General features: G+C 54.7%; 2 protein-coding genes across 5 annotated transcripts in view; both read left to right on the top strand.

Moving 5' to 3' along the window:
* Positions 1-954: 954 nt before the first annotated feature.
* On the top strand, positions 955-7,078 carry BATF (basic leucine zipper ATF-like transcription factor). The gene is made up of 3 exons (XM_040559623.1): positions 955-1,642; positions 3,284-3,388; positions 6,100-7,078. Exons 1-3 carry the CDS (start codon positions 1,577-1,579, stop codon positions 6,307-6,309), a joined length of 381 nt encoding a protein of 126 aa, XP_040415557.1. The 5' UTR covers positions 955-1,576; the 3' UTR covers positions 6,310-7,078.
* Positions 7,079-17,140: 10,062 nt separating this feature from the next.
* Positions 17,141-17,982, top strand: part of FLVCR2 (FLVCR heme transporter 2) — a 34,473-nt gene continuing 33,631 nt past the window's right edge. For 3 of the 4 annotated variants that reach the window (XR_005820190.1, XR_005820191.1, XM_040558362.1), the window contains exon 1: positions 17,142-17,750. Coding sequence is in view for 2 of the 4 variants with exons in the window: in XM_040558362.1 (XP_040414296.1) it covers positions 17,226-17,750 (525 nt within the window). In the remaining 2 variants the exon portion in view is untranslated. Of the gene's footprint in view, positions 17,751-17,982 lie in introns of all 4 variants that reach the window. The other variant, XM_040558361.1, reaches the window with a different exon arrangement.

Raw genomic sequence — 17,982 nt, 5'->3', positions numbered from 1 at the left:
TTCCCTGCAGCACACTGAGAGAAAAATCTTTCGGGGCTGTGAGATGTTCAGGTAATAGGGCCAAGGGTAGTGCATCAGTGCCACAGGGCGTTTCTGAAGCAGGACGTGGGCATAGCTAAAGCTGAGCGGTTGTGCCACTGGAGCTAGGCCAGGTGGCTTCCCCGAGCCACTGAGAGTGGTGAGGCCCTGGCACAGGCTGCCCAGAGCAGCTGTGGCTGCCCCATCCCTGGAGGTGCTCAAGGCCAGGCTGGATGGGGCCTTGGGCAACCTGCTCTGGTGGGAGGTGACCCTGCCCATGGCAGGGGGTTGGAACTGGATGGGCTTTAAGGTCCCTCCCAGCCCAAACCACTCTGTGCTTCTAAAGTGTGGGCTGCTGGGGCTGGAGGCACAGCACCGGGCTGGGCAGCAGTTTGGGCTGTAGTATTCCTGGTCAGAACTGGACTGTAGCATTCCTGGTCAGAAAGTGGAAGGAACTCAACTGAAACACCAGTAAGTGGGAACCGGGAATCGCTGCTTTCCGTAGCGGTGAGTTACCGCCGTTACAGACCAGGGGAGAAATAAGAGGCCGTGCCCCAGGCTGAGTTCCCGCAGCGTGTTTCCATCTTCCCATAGTCCTGTCCGCCTTCTGCTGCCAGCTGTGATAGAGGGGGCTAGAGGAGAACAGGAGGGAACCAGACCCGTGCACGACAGGCTCGTGGAGTACAGGCATGCTCATACTGGGGTGTGGAGTGAGAATTAGGTCTCAGGCTTAGCTGCTGGCCCCATAGGGCCATTACACTCCTACCAAAAACGGTCCAAACGTTCTTCCATCCCAAGCCTTTCTTCTTAGGTGGGCCTTGATCACCGCGCGCACACAAGCCACTGGTGCCTGCTGAGGGTGCTGGTCTCCTCCTGGGACCTGCTGGGGGTGGTGGGACGGGGCGGGTGGGCTGCAGGATGGGGGGAAGGCTGCCCAGGGACTTCCCGAAGGGGCCGGGGTGGCGCTGGACCAGCCGGGGCGCACTGTTCCTCCTGCCCCTGGAGTTTCTGGGGCTCCCGGCACCACCTCCTCCGCGCTGCCCTCCTTTGAGGGTCCCACTTTCCCAGCCAGGGCCGGGGCTTTTCTTCCCTTTACATCTCTGCTGTTTGTGTCGGAGAAAACCCATCTCGCTGTTTTTCTACCGCTTGAAGGTGTTTTTCGGGGGTTTTTCAGGCTATTTTGAAGCTCGTTTTTCCCAGATGTGCTTTTTTTTTCTGCTTTTTTTTTTCTTCTTCTTCTTCTTCTGTAACTTTTCTTCTTCGCCTTAAAGTTTCCGGCCACGTGACTTTCAGCTTACATCCCCTAGGTTCTGAGAAACCACAGGAGGCCTGAGACCTAAAGGGAAGGTGCAGAGCTCTGAGCGGAGAGCAGAGAAAGTAGCAGAGCGCGGGGCAGGAGGACAGCGTGCCTCTGGGACGGGCCCGCACAGGGAGGCCAGCAAGCATCCCAGGGCAGGCAGAGAAGGACAGGGGACAAAGCAAGGGAGAAAGAGAGAAGCTGGGCATACCGTGAGCATAAAGGAAGCTGAAGAGGCCCTGGGAGCCAGAGACGGGAGCCATGCCCCACAGCTCCGACAGCAGCGACTCCAGCAGCTCCAGCCAGTCTCCTCCTCCCAGCAAGCAGGTAAGCAGGGACCCTTCCCCAGCTCTCCCCTGTTGGCCTCCAGGGAGGGCAGGTGGCCCTGCGTGGCCAGGAGGAAGTGTACCAGCCCCGGCATCTGCACCGTGAGCTGTGGTGGGGCTTTCTAGGAACGGCGGCGGGGAGAGCGGGATGCGGGGCTGAGCCGGGAGCAGCGCCCGCCGAGCGGAGAGGGAGCCCCAAGAGCTGGGGCTGGGCCAAGGCCAAGACGAGGGGGTGCTGGGACCTCTGGGCACCGTGGGGCCTGTGTTGGGTGCTGGGCGGGAGGCGGTGAGCAGGGTGCTGGTGCTCTGGGGAGTCTGGCCTCGCTGGAGCAGATGGCACCGGGGGACCTGCCTGCTTCCCCCTGCCCCGCACAGCGCTCAGGGACCGGGAAAAGCCCCGCTGCTACCAGAACTTCCATCGCCTTTTCTGGCTCAGCTTTATTATAGAGATCGTTTGCCATCTGCCTAGGGCTGACACCACCAGCACCTACCCAAGACTTTGCTCAGGAATCTCAGGGATGATCAGGGCAGGTGCTTTGGGGCTTGCAGCCCATGATGGGGATGCCTCCTGGTGGAGAAGGGGATGGAGCACAGAGGCTGCTAAGGGCTAAGGACCGGGCTTGGTGCAGGACTTGGAAGCTGCTGCATCTGAGGAGCTGGCAGGGCAATGAAGGCAAGGATAAAACGGTTAAGTTCAAAGAAGAGAAAAGATCTTGGGCGGGGTGGAGGGGGGAGAGGATGTGGACAGACTGATGGGCTGGGAAGATAAATTTTGTGGCTGAGTTTCGTAGTCCTGTGGGGGAGCAGTGATGTGAATGTTAGAGAGTCCACAAAAGAGGCAGTACCATATGAAAATAGAAGATGAAAGAGTCTGTATGACGGTTTTAACTGTCAGAAGGCAGCAGCAGGACCAGATCTGAGCAGAGAAGGGCTGCTGCACGGAGCTCGTGACCTGGCGCCGGGAAACCCAGCTCCCCTCTGCCCTAGGGGCTTGGAAGCGCTGCAGGCATTGCTGCCAAGGGGCTGCAGAAAAGAGCAAGCACAGAGACAGGAGAGCTGGAGCAAAGGAGAGCTGGGGAAAAGGCAAAAGCCTGGAGCCTGCCTAGTTAAACATGCAGTGTCTTAGGGAGCCGCGCCACGCCGTAAGGGTCTGCAAAACCCTTAAAGTAAAGGCTGAGGGAGAAGGGTGATGGAGAGGGGTTGGGACCTGCAGGGATGGAAGGAGGAAAGCACAGGCTGAATCTCTGGAAAGATGTTTTAGCTAAGAGCTGGAAGGACTGCAGTGCCATATCCCTGCAGGGAGGCGGGGAACAAAAAGGTTTTCTGGGCAAGGAAATCAAATTGTCTCTCTTCTGGAGAGAGGTCCCTCAAGCCACATCCCAGGCCAGTGTCTTGATGAAGGGACAGTGGTCATCAAACAGCTGTGCCAGGAAGGTTAGGGGATCAGCTTTGCCCCTCCTGGCATCTGGGATGCCAAGAGCATCACATGTCCCTGGGGCAGGGCTTTAGCTCGGTGCTGAACGGATGTGTCCCATGTCCTGTGCTTCAACAATGTTACCTGCTGCGTCCCCTTCCCCACCTCCAGCCCAGCAGGAGCGGGGAGAGAACGTCGCACTCATTCCCATGCCTCGTGTTTCCCTAGGACTCTTCTGATGACATGAGGAAAGTCCAGAGGAGGGAGAAGAACCGCATTGCTGCCCAGAAGAGCCGCCTGCGGCAGACCCAGAAAGCAGACACACTGCACTTGGTGAGCGCTCCCGTCCTTCCCCGTCCCCGGCGCTGAGGGCTCACACCGGGCACAACGTGCTTTCACCCTGGGGACTTGGAGAAGTGCTCAGTGCGGGCAGGAACAGGGGGGCCAGGGCAGGATGTTGGCGGCAGCGCCGTCGCTGAGAGCACACAGCCCCAGCGTGGGCAGGTTTTCTCCCCCCAGATGCCCGGGCACAGTCCTCCTTCAGCAGGTCCAGAGCGAAATCCTCCCGTTCATCCACCCAATGTCACAGTGACTTGTCCTGTGTCACTGGTACCATTCCCCCCATCCCCATGGGTGTCCTCTCTGGCAGACACAGGTCTGCTGCCAGGATTCATGCCTGGCAGGTCCTGTCGTCACCACCCGTCAGAAAGGGGGATTGCCGCCGAAGCCCTCAGTTTAGCAGGCGGTTTAGTATCAATAACAAGACTGATCTCTCAGTCTGACATTACCAATTTCCTCTCCAAACCTCTCCTGACTGGCTCAGCCAGAAGCTCTTCAAATGTTTGGGCTCACCCGGGCTGGTGCTCATTGCGTTTGTGCTTCATGCCATCACTCGCACAGCAATGCCATGGTGCACAGGGACGCCGTTCTGAGACGGTGGCACTTTGTGTCCCTTGGTACGGAGGATGGTGCAGTGCAGACCTGAACAGGCATTGCCCCTGATCTGTTTTCTGAGGCACCACACCGTGTAGATAAACAAACATTAATCATTTTGTAATATTTAAAATGTCCCTATGGCAGGACTTGCATCCCTTCCTACATCTGAGCACTGTGCAGTACCTGCGGGCTGTTCCTCTTGCACGGCATGGATTTTCCCTGCTTCGGTTTCACCCCCACTATCCTATTCTCCTCCTGTGGCACCACGGGTACCGTGGTGGCTGTTCCCAGTGTGAAGGATTAGGAGGCTGCATTTCGGGAGGGATGGCCACTTCTTGCTCTGTGTGTGTGCGGGCAGTGTCGGAGCACAGGGGTGGGCGCTTTGCATTTTGCTAGGTGCAATCCCGTGCGTTTTGGGCCGTTGGTGAGCAGGATGCAGAACGTGCAGCCTGCAGTGGGCAGAGACCGTCTGTGTCCCTGCACAGGGCTTGGCTGCCCCTTGAAATGTGACAGTCAGGCTGGTGTTCAGAAAAACATCCTTTGACTTAGCAGTCTTCGTATTCCCCAAATCCCCATTTTCGGGATGGATTCTTGAGAAGTTGGTCCTGAGCTTTCCCCTTACATCGTGCCCTCACTCCATGCTCGCAGGTGGGTTTACAGCTGAGATTTCACTCTTTCCTGAGCAGCTGCTGGTCCTGCTAGAGCAGGCACGGCTCTGGGCTGACTGTTAGCAGCGATGGCTCTGGGAGACCGTGCCTGAGAGGGATGGAGGGAGACCCTTTCCTTGGGGCTGGTGCTCTGTCCAAGGCCATCCTAGAGGTGGATATGGGCTCGTCTTCCCTCAGGAAAATCCTGACTTGCTGTGTACCAATAGCTGAGCTGCTCTTCTCAGGGCAGACAACAAACCACTTTGTCATGAGCTAACTGGTGCTCAGATGCCACCAATAGCACAGACTCCTTCCTTCCCCAGGGGCGGGAGGCAGGGACACCACTGCAGAAGCACCGTGGGCCGTGCCTCTCTGGTGCAGTCCTGCCCGGAAGAGCCTGGGCTGTGGTGGTTCTGCAGGAGCCAGCACCTCCACCTGCCCAGGGCTCCCAGCTTGTGTTTTGAGGGGAATGAGTCAGCGGGAGGCTGGGGCTCCTGGCCCCCGGGTGATTCCCGTAAGCTCCCGCGTTTGACGTCAGTCATGCTTTCCAAAGCATTTCGGTTGAATTTGTGGAGCCCAACACTGAGTCCTCCCTGTCTCCTTTGGTCCTGCCTGCCCCACGGCTGCCGGTGCCTGGGATGCTCCAGCCTGGAGCTGGCTGCCTCTGGGTAGCGAAGGCTGTGATTTGCTCCTCGAGGCAGGGCCGAGCATCACCATTAGGCCCTTTGTTGTTATCCTCATTAACAGCAGCAATACTTCGGTTCTTCTCAGGCCTCGGTTTCTCTTTTCTTCTGACTCAAGCGTCTCCCCCTCCTCCCCGCCGGGCCGCTGGTTTCCCCGGCTGCTAGCAGGAAGCAGTGAGTCTTTTCTTTCCAGGGCAATGACAGGTTTCCTGTGGCAGGTGGTTTTCTGGTTAAAGACGGCGGTTATTCAGCGCGCCCTCCCCCCGGCCGGGCGGCCCGGGAAGCGGACGACGGCATGCGTGTGCGTGAGAGGGAGCGAGAAAGCCTGGGCGGGCGCACACCCCAGTCACTTCTCGTAAGCTGGGGCCGGGGAGCGCGGCGGGGCCGCCAGCATCGCGCCCGCACCCGCGCCCGCACCCGGCCGGCTGGAGGAGGGGGGTTTGCCCAGCCGCTGCTCGGGGCAGAATTTGCCGGAAACTTGTCATTTTGGAAACTGCTGGGCCGAGAGGTGCGGGTACGGGACCCCAGCCCTGGCACGGCCACCTCCTCCGCCTGCTGCCGTCCTGCTGGTGGGGTGCTGGTGGGCGCCTCCTGCAAGGAGATGGAGGGTCAGGGAGGGCTGCGGCTCGTGACGCTGCGGTGTGTCCTGATGTGGGGCAGCTCCTACAGACCCCACGCACAATATCCGGGTACCACACTGCACCCCAGGGCCTCCCCGCTCCCTCCATCCCCACCCATGACTGCAGCTGAGGAAGCCCCGCCATTTTTGTCTCCCCAGGAGAGCGAAGACCTGGAGAGGCAGAACGCGGCCCTGCGCCGGGAGATCCGGCAGCTGACGGAGGAGATGAAGCACTTCACCTCGGTGCTGAGCTCCCACGAACCGCTCTGCTCCATCCTGGCGTCGCCCCCGCCGCCGCCCCCAGAGGTGCTTTATGCCACACACTCCTTCCACCAGCCCCACATCAGCTCCCCGCGCTTCCAGCACTGAGCCAGCCGGTGGGGCGGCCAAGAAGCAACCTCGCGGGGCTCGCTTTTCCATCCGGAGAGGGACAGACAGACAGACGGCCCTTCTCACAGTGTGTACTCTGAGTGACTTTGTCCAAGACTTGTTCCCCGTGCAGAAATGGCAGGGCCACCAGGAGGCATCTTCGGGCAGTTTCCAGCTTGGATCCTGGGAAGAGGAGCATTCGCAAAAGGGCACCATCCCCTTCCCCGGTGCTTGCTTGGGGACCCCACGGGAGCGTGGGCACGGGCAGCCCCCGTGCGAGCGGCTGGCTGCGGCGTGCGGCGGCGGGAGCTCCGGGCAGAGGAACGGAAGCAGGGGCGGAGGGGAACGTTGGGGGCCATAGAGTACCAGGGCAAAACTGGTTTATTTTTGTAAAATAAAGAATGAAAATGCTTCGCGCTTTGTTTTTCAAAACAGGATGAGCCGCTCCGAAGGCCCTGCGTGGCACGGTGGGATCGGGGCGGTGGCAGGGGAGAGCGTGGAGTTCAGGGAACAGCCCCATGTCTGCTGACGTCTCATCCATCTCATTTCTGAGGAGCAGGGGTGTGTGGGGTGGCCTGTGGGCTGCACAAGCAGCGCAGCCGGGAAGGAGCACAGCAGTATGGAGGGGGGTGGTGACGCTGTGCTGGAGTGGATGGGGAAGCAGGGCCTGGCAGGAGCCCCGCTCCAAGGGGCACACGGCTTCAGACCGCGCTGTTTCCCCTGCCTTGCCACAGCTCTTCCTCCCCAGGAGGATGCCGGGCTACCTCCTGCATTGCAAAGCAGCGAGGCTCTGCTGGGGGTGACCTTGTGGAAACACCAGCGGTCCGTACAGATGGGCTCTGCACCTCACTCCCCCACCGGCCAGCAGCCTGGCCAGCAGCCCCAGCCCCTGCACAAGTCTGAAGCCCCACTGCCAGCACAGGTCCTGTCGCTAATATTGGGTCTGCTGGCCTCGCTGAGGAGCATCAGCTGCCATTTTTTCAGGATAGGGTACCACAAGCAGGCTTCTAATTGAGGAACTGAGCTAAATGCCTCAGTTTCTACGTACCCTTCTTTCAGGCAAGGAGAAGGGGCATATTTCCAGATGGGTTTAGGCCCATCAGCATAGCCCCTGAGAGCAGTCAGGAAAAGTCTGTAGTATGCTATGGTGTGCCCATTTTCACCAGCGGGATGATAACAAAGTTTTGTTGTGCCTGAGGGAGCCATCCTCAGGAGAGGTGCAGGAAGCACAGCGATTTCTCCTGCTGTGGCCTCTGAAGAGGTTTGAGAACCTCCTGCCTCCAGCTGGAGAGCCAGCATGGGAAGCACCGTTGCTGGGGACGCCCGGGTGGGTGTCAGCTCCTCAGCCCAGGTGTCAGCGCCCTACAGAAGCAGTGCTGGCACAGGGGGAGATCACGCTGGGATGCTCACACACAGGAGAGGATGGTGGCAGCTGGGGTAGGAGACACCCAGAATACACCTACAGGCTCCATGTTAGAAAAAACAAAGCCTCAGGAGCAGTTTCAGCGTCTTGCACCTCCTCTCTCTGCTAGATCTCACACCAGGAGGCTTCACGCCATCTATTCATGCAGCAGCCAGAGCTGCTGGTCCCCTGCACGGGCCTTGCTTGGAGCCATCCAGTCTACAAAGACCCTTCCCAAACTGCATTTCTCAGGGATTTGGACCTTTAAGCCTGGCAGTGACGACCGTCCTGAGCTCTACAGGGGCTTACAAGGCTCCACTTCTGCTCCTTCAGCTTCCACTGGGTTTGCTCCTGGATTTTTTCCTTGCTGTTCCTCAGGTGTCTGATGCACTTGTGCTTGCTGGGTGATGCAGAACCAGAGAAAAGAGCTACTGCTGCCTCGCTTGGGGTTGCTGTGCAGGGCACCATAGGCTCTCTCTCCTCACTGAAGGATGCAGCACAGCACCAGCAAAGCCTGCACTGACTTACAATGCAGTATCACTGACAATAATGTGAAACCGCCATCCCTGCTGCCAGCCGTTGTGTTTTCTGTGGCTATTAGATGCGAAGCTTGGTTTTAGCTGCAGACGGAGACGGTCCTAGGCTTATGCACACGTACCACACAGACACAAAGGCACTATTTTTGTTGCAGAGCTGTCAAGGTCTGAGATCCTGCAGGCTGGGTGGGGTTCTCTGAAATGCCCACAGAATTGCTAGACTACTCACTGGTAACGTCTCAGGCTTATTACTGCGACTCAGAACGAAAATAAGTGGTAAGCGGTGAGACTGGGAGACGGGTTTGCAACAACATCCTCTCCAGAACCTAAACAATAGTCCTGGCATCATCAGCCAGGGTGCCCATCCTCTGCATGGCCGGCCGCGAGCTGGAAGGCCTCCAGGCAGCTCTGTGCTCGGCCGCATCGGCCAAGCACTCGGCCGCATCGGCCAAGCACTCGGCGTTGGTGCCAGGCCAAGCAACTTCCAATCTGACTTGTCCTTGCCCCAGTCTCAGTCAGAGAAGATGATTTACATGGTTCAAGCGGTTTTTGACCTCTCCGCTCTTGCTGGTTATTCTTAGGCATCTCAGAGGTTGTCTTGCTGTGTTGTGAGGAGTGGTTTGCCTAGGAGACAGACCCGAGCACCCAAACAACGGGGACAGCACATCCGCTCAGGGTCACCATGCTTTCAACCAGTAGCTGATAAAAAGGTGTTGTCCTGAGGCCATGCTGCACAAGCTGCTTGTTCAGGCCAGGTGAGGAGATCCCCCGTCACCGCTGTACCTCTGCTGCTTCTTGCTTCTCTTTCCCAGGCTCCTGGGCCCCTCACCGAATAGTTTTGATCCCTGTCCTCCGGCATGGCCCTCCCTGTTGTCACCAAATGGGCTGTTAACAAGCTCAAACGAGGAGCGAAGGACAGGGTGGTGGCCCAGCAGGGCAGTCATCTTCCATTGCTTTGATTGCAATTCTGTTCGAATTTCATTTCAGTGGTCTTTTGCACTTCTAAAGGGCCTTCTGAGCACTTCGTGGCCATGCCCAGCCTCCAGGAGCAGGGTGCTGCTCCCGGGAAGGGGACGTGTCTGGGCACAGAAACGGGGTGCTGCTGGGCCTGTTTCCTTCCAGGCAGGCTGCGGCCATTTGTCAGTGCCTTTCTGCTGCACCACGTTGTCCCTCATTTAAGTAAGAGCTCTCTCAAAGCAGTGATGAGGGTTTGCAGCAGGCAGAGAGGCTCTTTTTGAGCGAAGCAAGGCAAAGTGGAAAGATTGCTCTTCCTTGCTGTCACAGCCTGCCAAAACGCTGCGTTTGTGCCGACCTCTGCTGGGCGCAGGCTGAGCTCTGCTCGCCTCACAGCCCAGAAACCTTTCTGGTTGCACTCCTGTACGGCACAGTGCCTTTGAGTTTAGCCTGGCTGACACCAGACCCCGTGGAAAAAATGGGGAGGATCAAGATTAACTTGTGTGAAGGCTGCTGCTGGGGGATGGTCAGGCCCCAAGTGGAAATGTGATAACTTCGCTGATCCTCTGTCGTGCAGGAGATGAGAATGGTGGAGTTCAGCACTGAGATACCCGGGAAAGCTCTTGTAAAGTGCTTGGGCTCTGCTGGGGATATATCCTGGGCAAAGTCAGCTGAAAGCCTGACACCTGGGGGCTGAGAGAGCAGTGAGGGCAGGGAGGAGGTGGCACCGGGTGGCAGCCACTGTGGATGCCCTTCAAGCCTTAGCAAAAGTTGTCTCCAAATTTATGGACTGCCCGGTGTCTCCTCTGCAGCAGGACAAAAGAGAGGCACAGAGCTGCTGACACAGCCAGAGGCTGGAGAGAGGAGCAGGAGGACGCGAGAGCTGTGTTTTCCCTTATGTCCTTCACAGAACCTCGGCACCTCCCACAGACCACGGCGCTCAGGTGACTCCGCAGAAGGGCAGCAAGTCACGAAATACAGAAGGTGCAACCATTTTCTTCCTTTCCATCCCCCTGAAAAGCACACACTCAGCACTTCACAAGGATTCAGGCTCAGCATTTCAGGGCTGCTTCTATGGTAAGATAAATAAAGATATGACACCCGGTGCTGACGTAAGCTTAACGTACCTCCCCAGATGGGAAGCCCAGGGCACTATTTAAGCCTGGTATTCCCTTTCTGCTTCATCCTCCTCAGCTCAGCTGCAGGTTCCTGATGGGGTCGGTGTCAAGGTGGGGAGAAACAGAGCCAGCCCAGGGGAAAGTACATTCCTCCTATTATATGCAGCTATTATGGTCCCAGCTGTCATCACTGTGATGTCCTCCCTCCAAATCTATGCAGGTCAATTTATTCAGTTTTCTCTCTCAAGGGGAGAAAAAGGGGTAATACCCAAGCAGAGTATGCAAGGAGCCAGAAGAGAAGTCAAGGCATATGTCTTAATTTGGCAAAGGACAGACCAGGCAGCTCTGCTGTCCACTTTGCTGTGGCTCCAGAGTATTTATACACTCCTTTTGCAAAGCCTGTCTCAGAAGTCACTTCTGCTAGCGTTGCCAGCCTGCATCAGCAAGAGGATCATCTCCTGCATACTGAACCGAAGCAACAGCCCACAAAAGAGACTCTCCCTCTGTCTCTTGGAATGAGCATAGTGTCCAAAGCAGCACTGGTTGTACAAGAATACTGTCTGCATGCTGATATTTCAGAGTTCAAAGAAGATCAGGAATCACTGCTGAGAAACAAATCAAAAGCTAGCAAGGAGAGAGAAAGCAAATGTGGCATGAAATAGTGAGACTTTCTCCTAGAAAACAACATGGTGCTTGCGTGCTCTGTGTTCTTGCTCTGCCATGTTGTTGCCACCTTGTTTATTAATGCTCTGGCCAGGATCTGAGCAGGTAGGCAGTGGCATTTGTATACGTGAGGTTGTATCAAAATCAGGTTAATCAAAAGCCTACCAAACTAAGCCGTAGGCAATGTATATTCATTTCCTGCCAGAGCAGGGTCAGAACCAGTGTGTTAAGGTTCCTACATAACATCATTTTTCTTGAAGCTGATATTGCAGATGCCAGCTGCTGAGACTCTTACCACTTCAGAGACAGCCACGCAGAGACAAGGGGTGTTCCTCCCAGCCCCTGCACCAATTCTTTACTCTCTTCTGAGACCCAGTGATGGTACCCTGGTCCCCAGTACTTGTCCTGGGTTTCTCCTTTTTGCTGAATTGAGAGTGGAAGGAAGAAGAGGAACATGCCTGAGTTTGGTACTGAGCCATGTACATTTCCAGCACTCTTTAATTATGAATTCATTAATGCCAGCTGCAAGCATTAGGAGATGAAAACCTTTTTTTTTGTGTCATTGGCATGAACTGGTATGACTCACTGAGATCAAGGCTGGAGGATGCTGAGTAAGAAGGGTTTATATACTTCGAGAATTTGGCATTTGGGGTTAATCTGTGACCCTGATCTGGACTGGGGATGTAAATCTAGACTGTGGCTGAGTTTTGAGTCTAGCTGGCTCTTTTTTCACTTCTTTTATTCTGCACTGAGCAGAGAGGTGTTCATGCTCCATGTGCGTGCCTGGTGCACAGCAGAGAAGGGAGGTGGTTTTGCTCCAAAGACAGAGCCAACAGAGACCATGCATGGCTGTCTCCACGGCCTTTCGCAGGAAAAAGTTGTGAGCTAGGCTTAGAAGCTGAAGCAGCACAGCGCACTAACCACAGCTACACACTTTTGGATGAGAGCTGGTTCTCATCTGGCCAGATCTGAGCATGGGGCAGACAAGTTGACATCTGTCTGCAGAAGGCCATGCAGAGGTAGGGTAACTGCCTTGCATCTCGAGGGGTGTGCACTAACCAACAACCGGCACATCTGAGGAACCAGGGCTCTAAGTGCTCTTCCATCCCGTACACTCCTCTTTTGCCTTTTTCTCACTGCAAGAAGGAAGGCGTGAATATTAGCATGCCAGTTGTGTAGCCCCGTGTACTCTTTGCAGCTCAGGCCTGCGCGATTCCTCCGTACAACACCACACCTGAGCTGGACCTGAGCACCTGAGGCTGGGTGCTCAGAGTCGTTCCCTGACCAGCTCCGGTGGTTCTGAGGCCGGCAGTCTCCAGAGGTGAGATTCCAGGTTGTGCACCCGAGCCATCCTGCTTTGTGTAAGGGAAATTTTTGCATAATTTTGAATGTTGCGGGGCCTGCACGCTGCAGTTGTAAATGTAGCCCTTTGTCACTGTGTCCCCGGATCTCTACACAAGAAATATAACAGGAAAGACTCGTAAAGGTTTAGGGTATGAAAATAATCGTCTATTTAACGCACGGTAACACACCAACCCACTGGACTTGTAAGCTGTGTGCTGGCTCCTGCTTTCTGAAGGCTGGTGGGATGCAGAAAGCCACAGGTGCCAGCAGAGGGCTCGCAGCCTTCCCTGCTCTGGCCTGGAACAAGGGTCGGGCTCGGATCCTGCTGCAGGGGCTGGAGGCACGAATGGTGGCTTCTGAAGACCTCCACTTAAGCCCTCGGGGCGCTGGACCCAGTGGAAGTGTTGTCCTTCCTGGTGGGACTGCTGCAGCACTGCGGTTACGAACACATGCCCCTCTATCTGCAATTTCTAAGGTCAGGAGCTAAAACACCTTCAAAATGTTTCCCCAGCCGCTGTCCTTATCAGCCTAAACCCATGTATGGCCCAGCTTTCTCCCTCTTTCCTTTCCTCTGATAAAGACACTGAGTTTTAATGTCTAACTTATCTGTGGCAGCCTCCCCTGACACAGACCTTGCAATCTTCCCTGTTGTGAAAGGGGAGGTCTTCTGACATTGTTTCTAGGCCTTAATCCCATCAGTCAAAAATGCGATAAGGCCACCTAAGACCTGTGCTAACTAAATCTTTCAAGTGCAATTACAAGATTTGAGGCACAAATCACTGCTGTGAATTTGAGAGCAAGGGACATCCTTTGATCCTGTGACTGCACACACTTCCCATTCGGAAGAAGCCCAAGCTTCCTCTGACATCCCTGCAGTAACTGTGTGGTTGGAAGATCCAGCAGATCTCCAAGCACCCACTTTTCCCCTGGCAACCTCCACCTTTTGGCCACCTACTCCTTGGGCCTCTGACCCAATTTGAGAGGGAAAAGGAATCACTCTCCTGAACAAGTTGCTAATGTGCCTTCCTCACACTTTCCAAGTCAGTTCCCACCACCCATTCAACATCTTTGCCTGTTGTTATCCACCAGAAATCAGAAAGCTGTGTTATCACACATCATCCCAACATCATCCCTAGACTTACGTCTTTTGGGGGAGCTTTGAGAAAACCAAGCTCATTCCAAGGCATATTCTTCACCCCTTACAGAACGTAAGCTGCATATCCTCATTGGTCACGAAGGCAGAATGTATTCCAAGAGTGTCAGAAGCTGGCTTTTTCTTGAGGTCAGTAAGGAAGCCAGAGATGTTAGGCTCTATCTGATGGCCTAACAAGTTACATTTAAGTTGGGACCTGCTTCTGCCTATGGTTTAGTGCCTTCCAACCTTCACAGATGCTTTTGGCTACAGAACTCTGCAGCCTCTGTTAGTACTTGTGCCAACCTCGCTACACAGGAGATTTCCCTCTAGCTTTAAAATTCACTTCAAGGGGTTGTCCTGAAATATAAATAATTCTTCATGGCTAAGAAATTTTTATATAAAGAGGCTGTGATTGGGGAAATCCAAAGGCAGCTGCTGTGCTGCTTCTAGAAGAGAGAGAGGTTTATCTGAGTAGAAACAGATGCGGCAATGAAGAGGGGAAGAAATGCAAAGCATAGGAGTTTTATTTTTGTCCAGAAATTGGCGAGTGATATAAAGGGGTGATTGAAGAGTTCATAAAGCCAGAAACAAGCAGCCCTGAAACCAGAGGAGAGGAGTTCTGGGAAGTGTGGGCCTATGTATATGAATGATACTCGACTGAATTGACTGTGGGGGATTCAGGGCTGCTTGGCTTGACAGGCTCCAGTCACCAGGGTCTGAGCGCGGCCTTCATGCTTCTGCTTTCAGCTGTTATTTTCAGTAGGGGCTGTGTTTTAGTCATTCTTAATTTACTCTTTGACTTTGCTGTTTGGACTAAGACAGTGGTTTGCTCTGAGCAGAAGGCTTCCTACTTGGCAGGCTCTGCTCCGCTATGAACTTTTTGGTGGCGACTGGTAAAACTGAGGAGTTTAGGGAGAAATTTAGGAGCTGAAGGTGGGACTAGGAGGCAACTCAGGATGACAGACTGTTTCTGACTCTCCTTTGGAATAGGGCTGGCAGGAGGAAGAGGACCGAAGTGTATTAAGTGTATTTCTTATTCCCCTCACATATCTAAAGATTTTTCTGTGTGTGCCCTTTTTCTTCCTTTAGTCATGTGAAGAAATATATCTGCCCTCAATGTTTTCCTAATGCATGCCAGTGTCAAAACTTTTTTTTTCTTTAATTACACTCTTTTTACTTTTTCTTTTTCCCTCTCTTTTCTGTGACCCAAGCCTACAAACAATGCTCAGTCCTGGATGGTCACTGATTTCTTCCTTTCTGCTGCCAAGAGCTCTTTGTCTACAGATTTCCATATGGGACACAACTCCATTATTCTGGGTTATTCCTGGCTTACAAATTAAAGATGCCAAGGACTGTGATAACACTTTCAGTTCTGGACAGCTAAAGCTACAGTCCTGAAGTTGTATGACCTACATACAAAATGTAGGTGACATTTAAATTGGTCTTGAACAACACAAAAATAATGTCTTGCCATCTGCAAATTTTGCTCCCCCCTCTGCTTTCAGGATTATTAACAAATGACACTCCTCTGAGCAAATGCAGTTTGTCATGCTAAAATTGTCTGTTTATTTCTATTCTCGATCTTTCTTTTTCGACCACTCTTTAGCCAATGATATTCATAACCTCTGGGTAACTTTGATTCCTTTGTAATATTGTGGGGAATCTTGTATAGATCTTTTAAGATTTGATGAACCTAAAAGGTAAATTTCTGTACTATTTTATCCTAAAAGTTCTCAGACTAAGTAGCTATTGGTCCATGACAGTTCTTTTCCATTTCACCTCTGTGCTCTCTTCACCACTATCGCTCATCACACTCCTGATAAATTTATAGATTTATTTATCAGGAGAACAAATTCCTCTGTCCTTTCTGTTTTCTCAGTCCAGAGCTTGGAGTAAATCTGGATGCCTAACCTAACAATAAATGGAATTGAAAACCTCTTTTCTGGCTCTTGCTTCTAAATTTGCCTTTCTTGGTTATTATTTAAAAGGCCAATAATGCTGTATGTTGTACCAATACCATGAGCTCCCCAGGTGAGGCTGGAGGCTCACTGGCAAAGCCATGGGCAGGTGACCTGAAGGAGCAGAACAGGATGGTTTGCAGCTCTGCTCTGAGGTGCTTTCAGCAGACTACACAGAGGGGGTTGCACTGATTTTACTTGCTTCCAGCTGTGCTTTCTGGCCACTCCTGTGAGTAAGAAAACCCATATATGACAAGATATGACCTTTGTGAGGATAGACAGCAAGAGCCACTTAAGGTGACTTTTGCTCTCCTTGGAATTAGTTTGTCCAAAGCTTCTCTTCTTTTGATTGCTTAGCAAGTAATGATAAAAAGGCACCAAAGCTGAGCATCTGCCTTAGAACCTGTCAACAGTCAGGTGGATAATGTGGAGGATGGCGCCAGTAACTTCTGATAGTGGTCCACAAAGTAAATACAAGCCAAAGAAATATCACCTTTTCATCTCTGACCTAAAATTTTGTTTCAGGATTATGACGTCCTAAAGACAGGTCATCACTCACATATTTTCAAGTGAACTTTGAGCTTCTCGTTTAATGCTGGAAGAGAGCTGAACAACACTAGCGTGCAATCAAGTCCATGTTTTAACGCTTATGCTGAGCAATCTTTATACAATTCAGATAACAATGTTAATTGAAAGAACTACAGATTGTAAGTAATCTCTAGGCAGTAATCTGCCATGGTGACATGTTCCTAAAGCAATTGGAAAACATGAGCTGACTCACTGACTGAGAGTTCCCTGTGAGGATGAAAACAAACATCACTTCTGGCTGTTTTGCTTCAGTCGAGCTGAAATGCTTTAATTCTGACTTCACTGCGTGTTTTCATTTCGTGGCGTGCCACATCATAAAAACTCACTGAAAGCCAACTCAAGTGAAAAACAAAAACGCTTCATTCTCCAAATATCCACAGCAGCATTTCAGACTGGGTCAGAGGCTACACACACCTGTACAGTGTTGTCCCTGACCAAAATTGTGGGCCAATCCGCACCCTTTTTGTGACTCCCGTTTATTTATGTCTACTGCGGCCTGTCTTGCACCAGGCCTTAGAAAGCACGCCAATACCCTCCCTTGTGCCTTCGAACACTGTGTCCCTGCCACCACTGCTTATCTGTGGGCGCTGGCAGGGGCCTTGGGCAGCCAGCTTTGTGTGGGGATGTGTCTCCATGGGCTGCATTGAGGCCATGGACTGCCTGGTGCCTTTGATTTGCAGAGGGGCACCTTGGTGTTCGGGGGGGGGGGGGGGGGGTCTTTTATCCCTGCTGTGAGGTGAGCAGTGCTGAGGGTTGAACATGCTGGCTGAGGGTTGAACACCACAGATGAGGGCTGAACACCCTGGCTGAGGGTTGAACACCAGGGCTGAGGGCTGAACACCCCGGCTGGCGGCTGAACACTTCCCCGTTCGCTCAGCCTGCCTCTGCAGCAGCGTGCCACAGCGCTGGGGAAGGTGCAGCGGTTTCTGGGCACAGGCACCGCGGCTGGAGCAAACAGCACCGCGGGCACTCCTCCGGGACTACCGGAGGCCACCCGGAGCCCTCGGGGCCCTGACACCGCCCCTCCACACGGCGCTCCCCGCGGCCCAGAGGCGGCCCCGCGCAGGGGCGGTGCGGCGGGCGGGGCGGGAGGGCCGGGCCGGGGGCGGGGGCGGGGGCAGGGGCAGGGGCAGGGGCAGGGGCGGCCGGCCGGGGGTTCCCGGCTAGGTGCTCGGCCTCTCGGCCGGGGCTGGCTGCGGGGAGCCGAGCGGGGCCGGCATGGTGCGGCAGGAGAGCCTCCAGGCGCCGGGGGTGGCGGCGGCGGAGCCCGGCGGGGACGAGCACGGGCAGGGGGCCGCCGGCGAGGTGCGGGTGTCCCGGCGGCGCTGGGCCGTGCTGCTGCTCTTCAGCAGCTACTCGCTGTGTAACGCCTTCCAGTGGATCCAGTACGGCAGCATCAACAACGTCTTCATGCGCTTCTACGGCGTGAGCGCCTTCGCCATCGACTGGCTGTCCATGAGCTACATGCTCACCTACATCCCGCTGCTCTTCCCCGTCGCCTGGCTGCTGGACAAGAGGGGTCTGCGCCTCATCGCCCTCACCGGCTCGGCCCTCAACGCCCTGGGCGCCTGGGTGAAGCTGGGCAGCCTGCGGCCGCACCTCTTCCCCGTCACGGTGCTGGGGCAGGTCATCTGCTCCCTGGCGCAGGTCTTCATCCTGGGCATGCCCTCGTACATCGCCTCCGTCTGGTTCGGCTCGCGCGAGGTCTCCACCGCCTGCTCCATCGCTGTCTTTGGGAACCAGGTAAGGGGCGGCAGCTGCCCAGGTGGGGCTGGGTGTCACCTGGAGGGGACCAGGGAGTGCCGAGGGGCCAGGTGACAAGCCGAGGAGGAGATACACAGGGCCTGTGTGTGCTCCCTCCTGGGGGGCCGGAGCTGGGGGAAGAGGCACCTGGACAAAGCTCCCCTCGGAGCCTGGACGGGGAGGGACATGGCTTCGGTTTGGCTGTGGGGTGGGTGTGGTGGCCAAGGTGAGT

Source organism: Cygnus olor, chromosome 5 (assembly GCF_009769625.2).
Source record: "Cygnus olor isolate bCygOlo1 chromosome 5, bCygOlo1.pri.v2, whole genome shotgun sequence".
Taxonomy (NCBI): Eukaryota; Metazoa; Chordata; class Aves; order Anseriformes; family Anatidae; genus Cygnus; species Cygnus olor.
This window is presented reverse-complemented; position numbering and strand designations above follow the sequence as displayed.

Bases quoted from the DNA above. Each gene is read 5' to 3' on its own strand.
- BATF (XM_040559623.1), top strand. From the start codon at position 1,577: ATGCCCCACAGCTCCGACAGCAGCGACTCCAGCAGCTCCAGCCAGTCT. The intron at 1,643-3,283 runs GTAAGCAGGGAC...GTGTTTCCCTAG, and splicing joins CTCCTCCTCCCAGCAAGCAG to GACTCTTCTGATGACATGAG. The intron at 3,389-6,099 runs GTGAGCGCTCCC...TTGTCTCCCCAG, and splicing joins AAGCAGACACACTGCACTTG to GAGAGCGAAGACCTGGAGAG.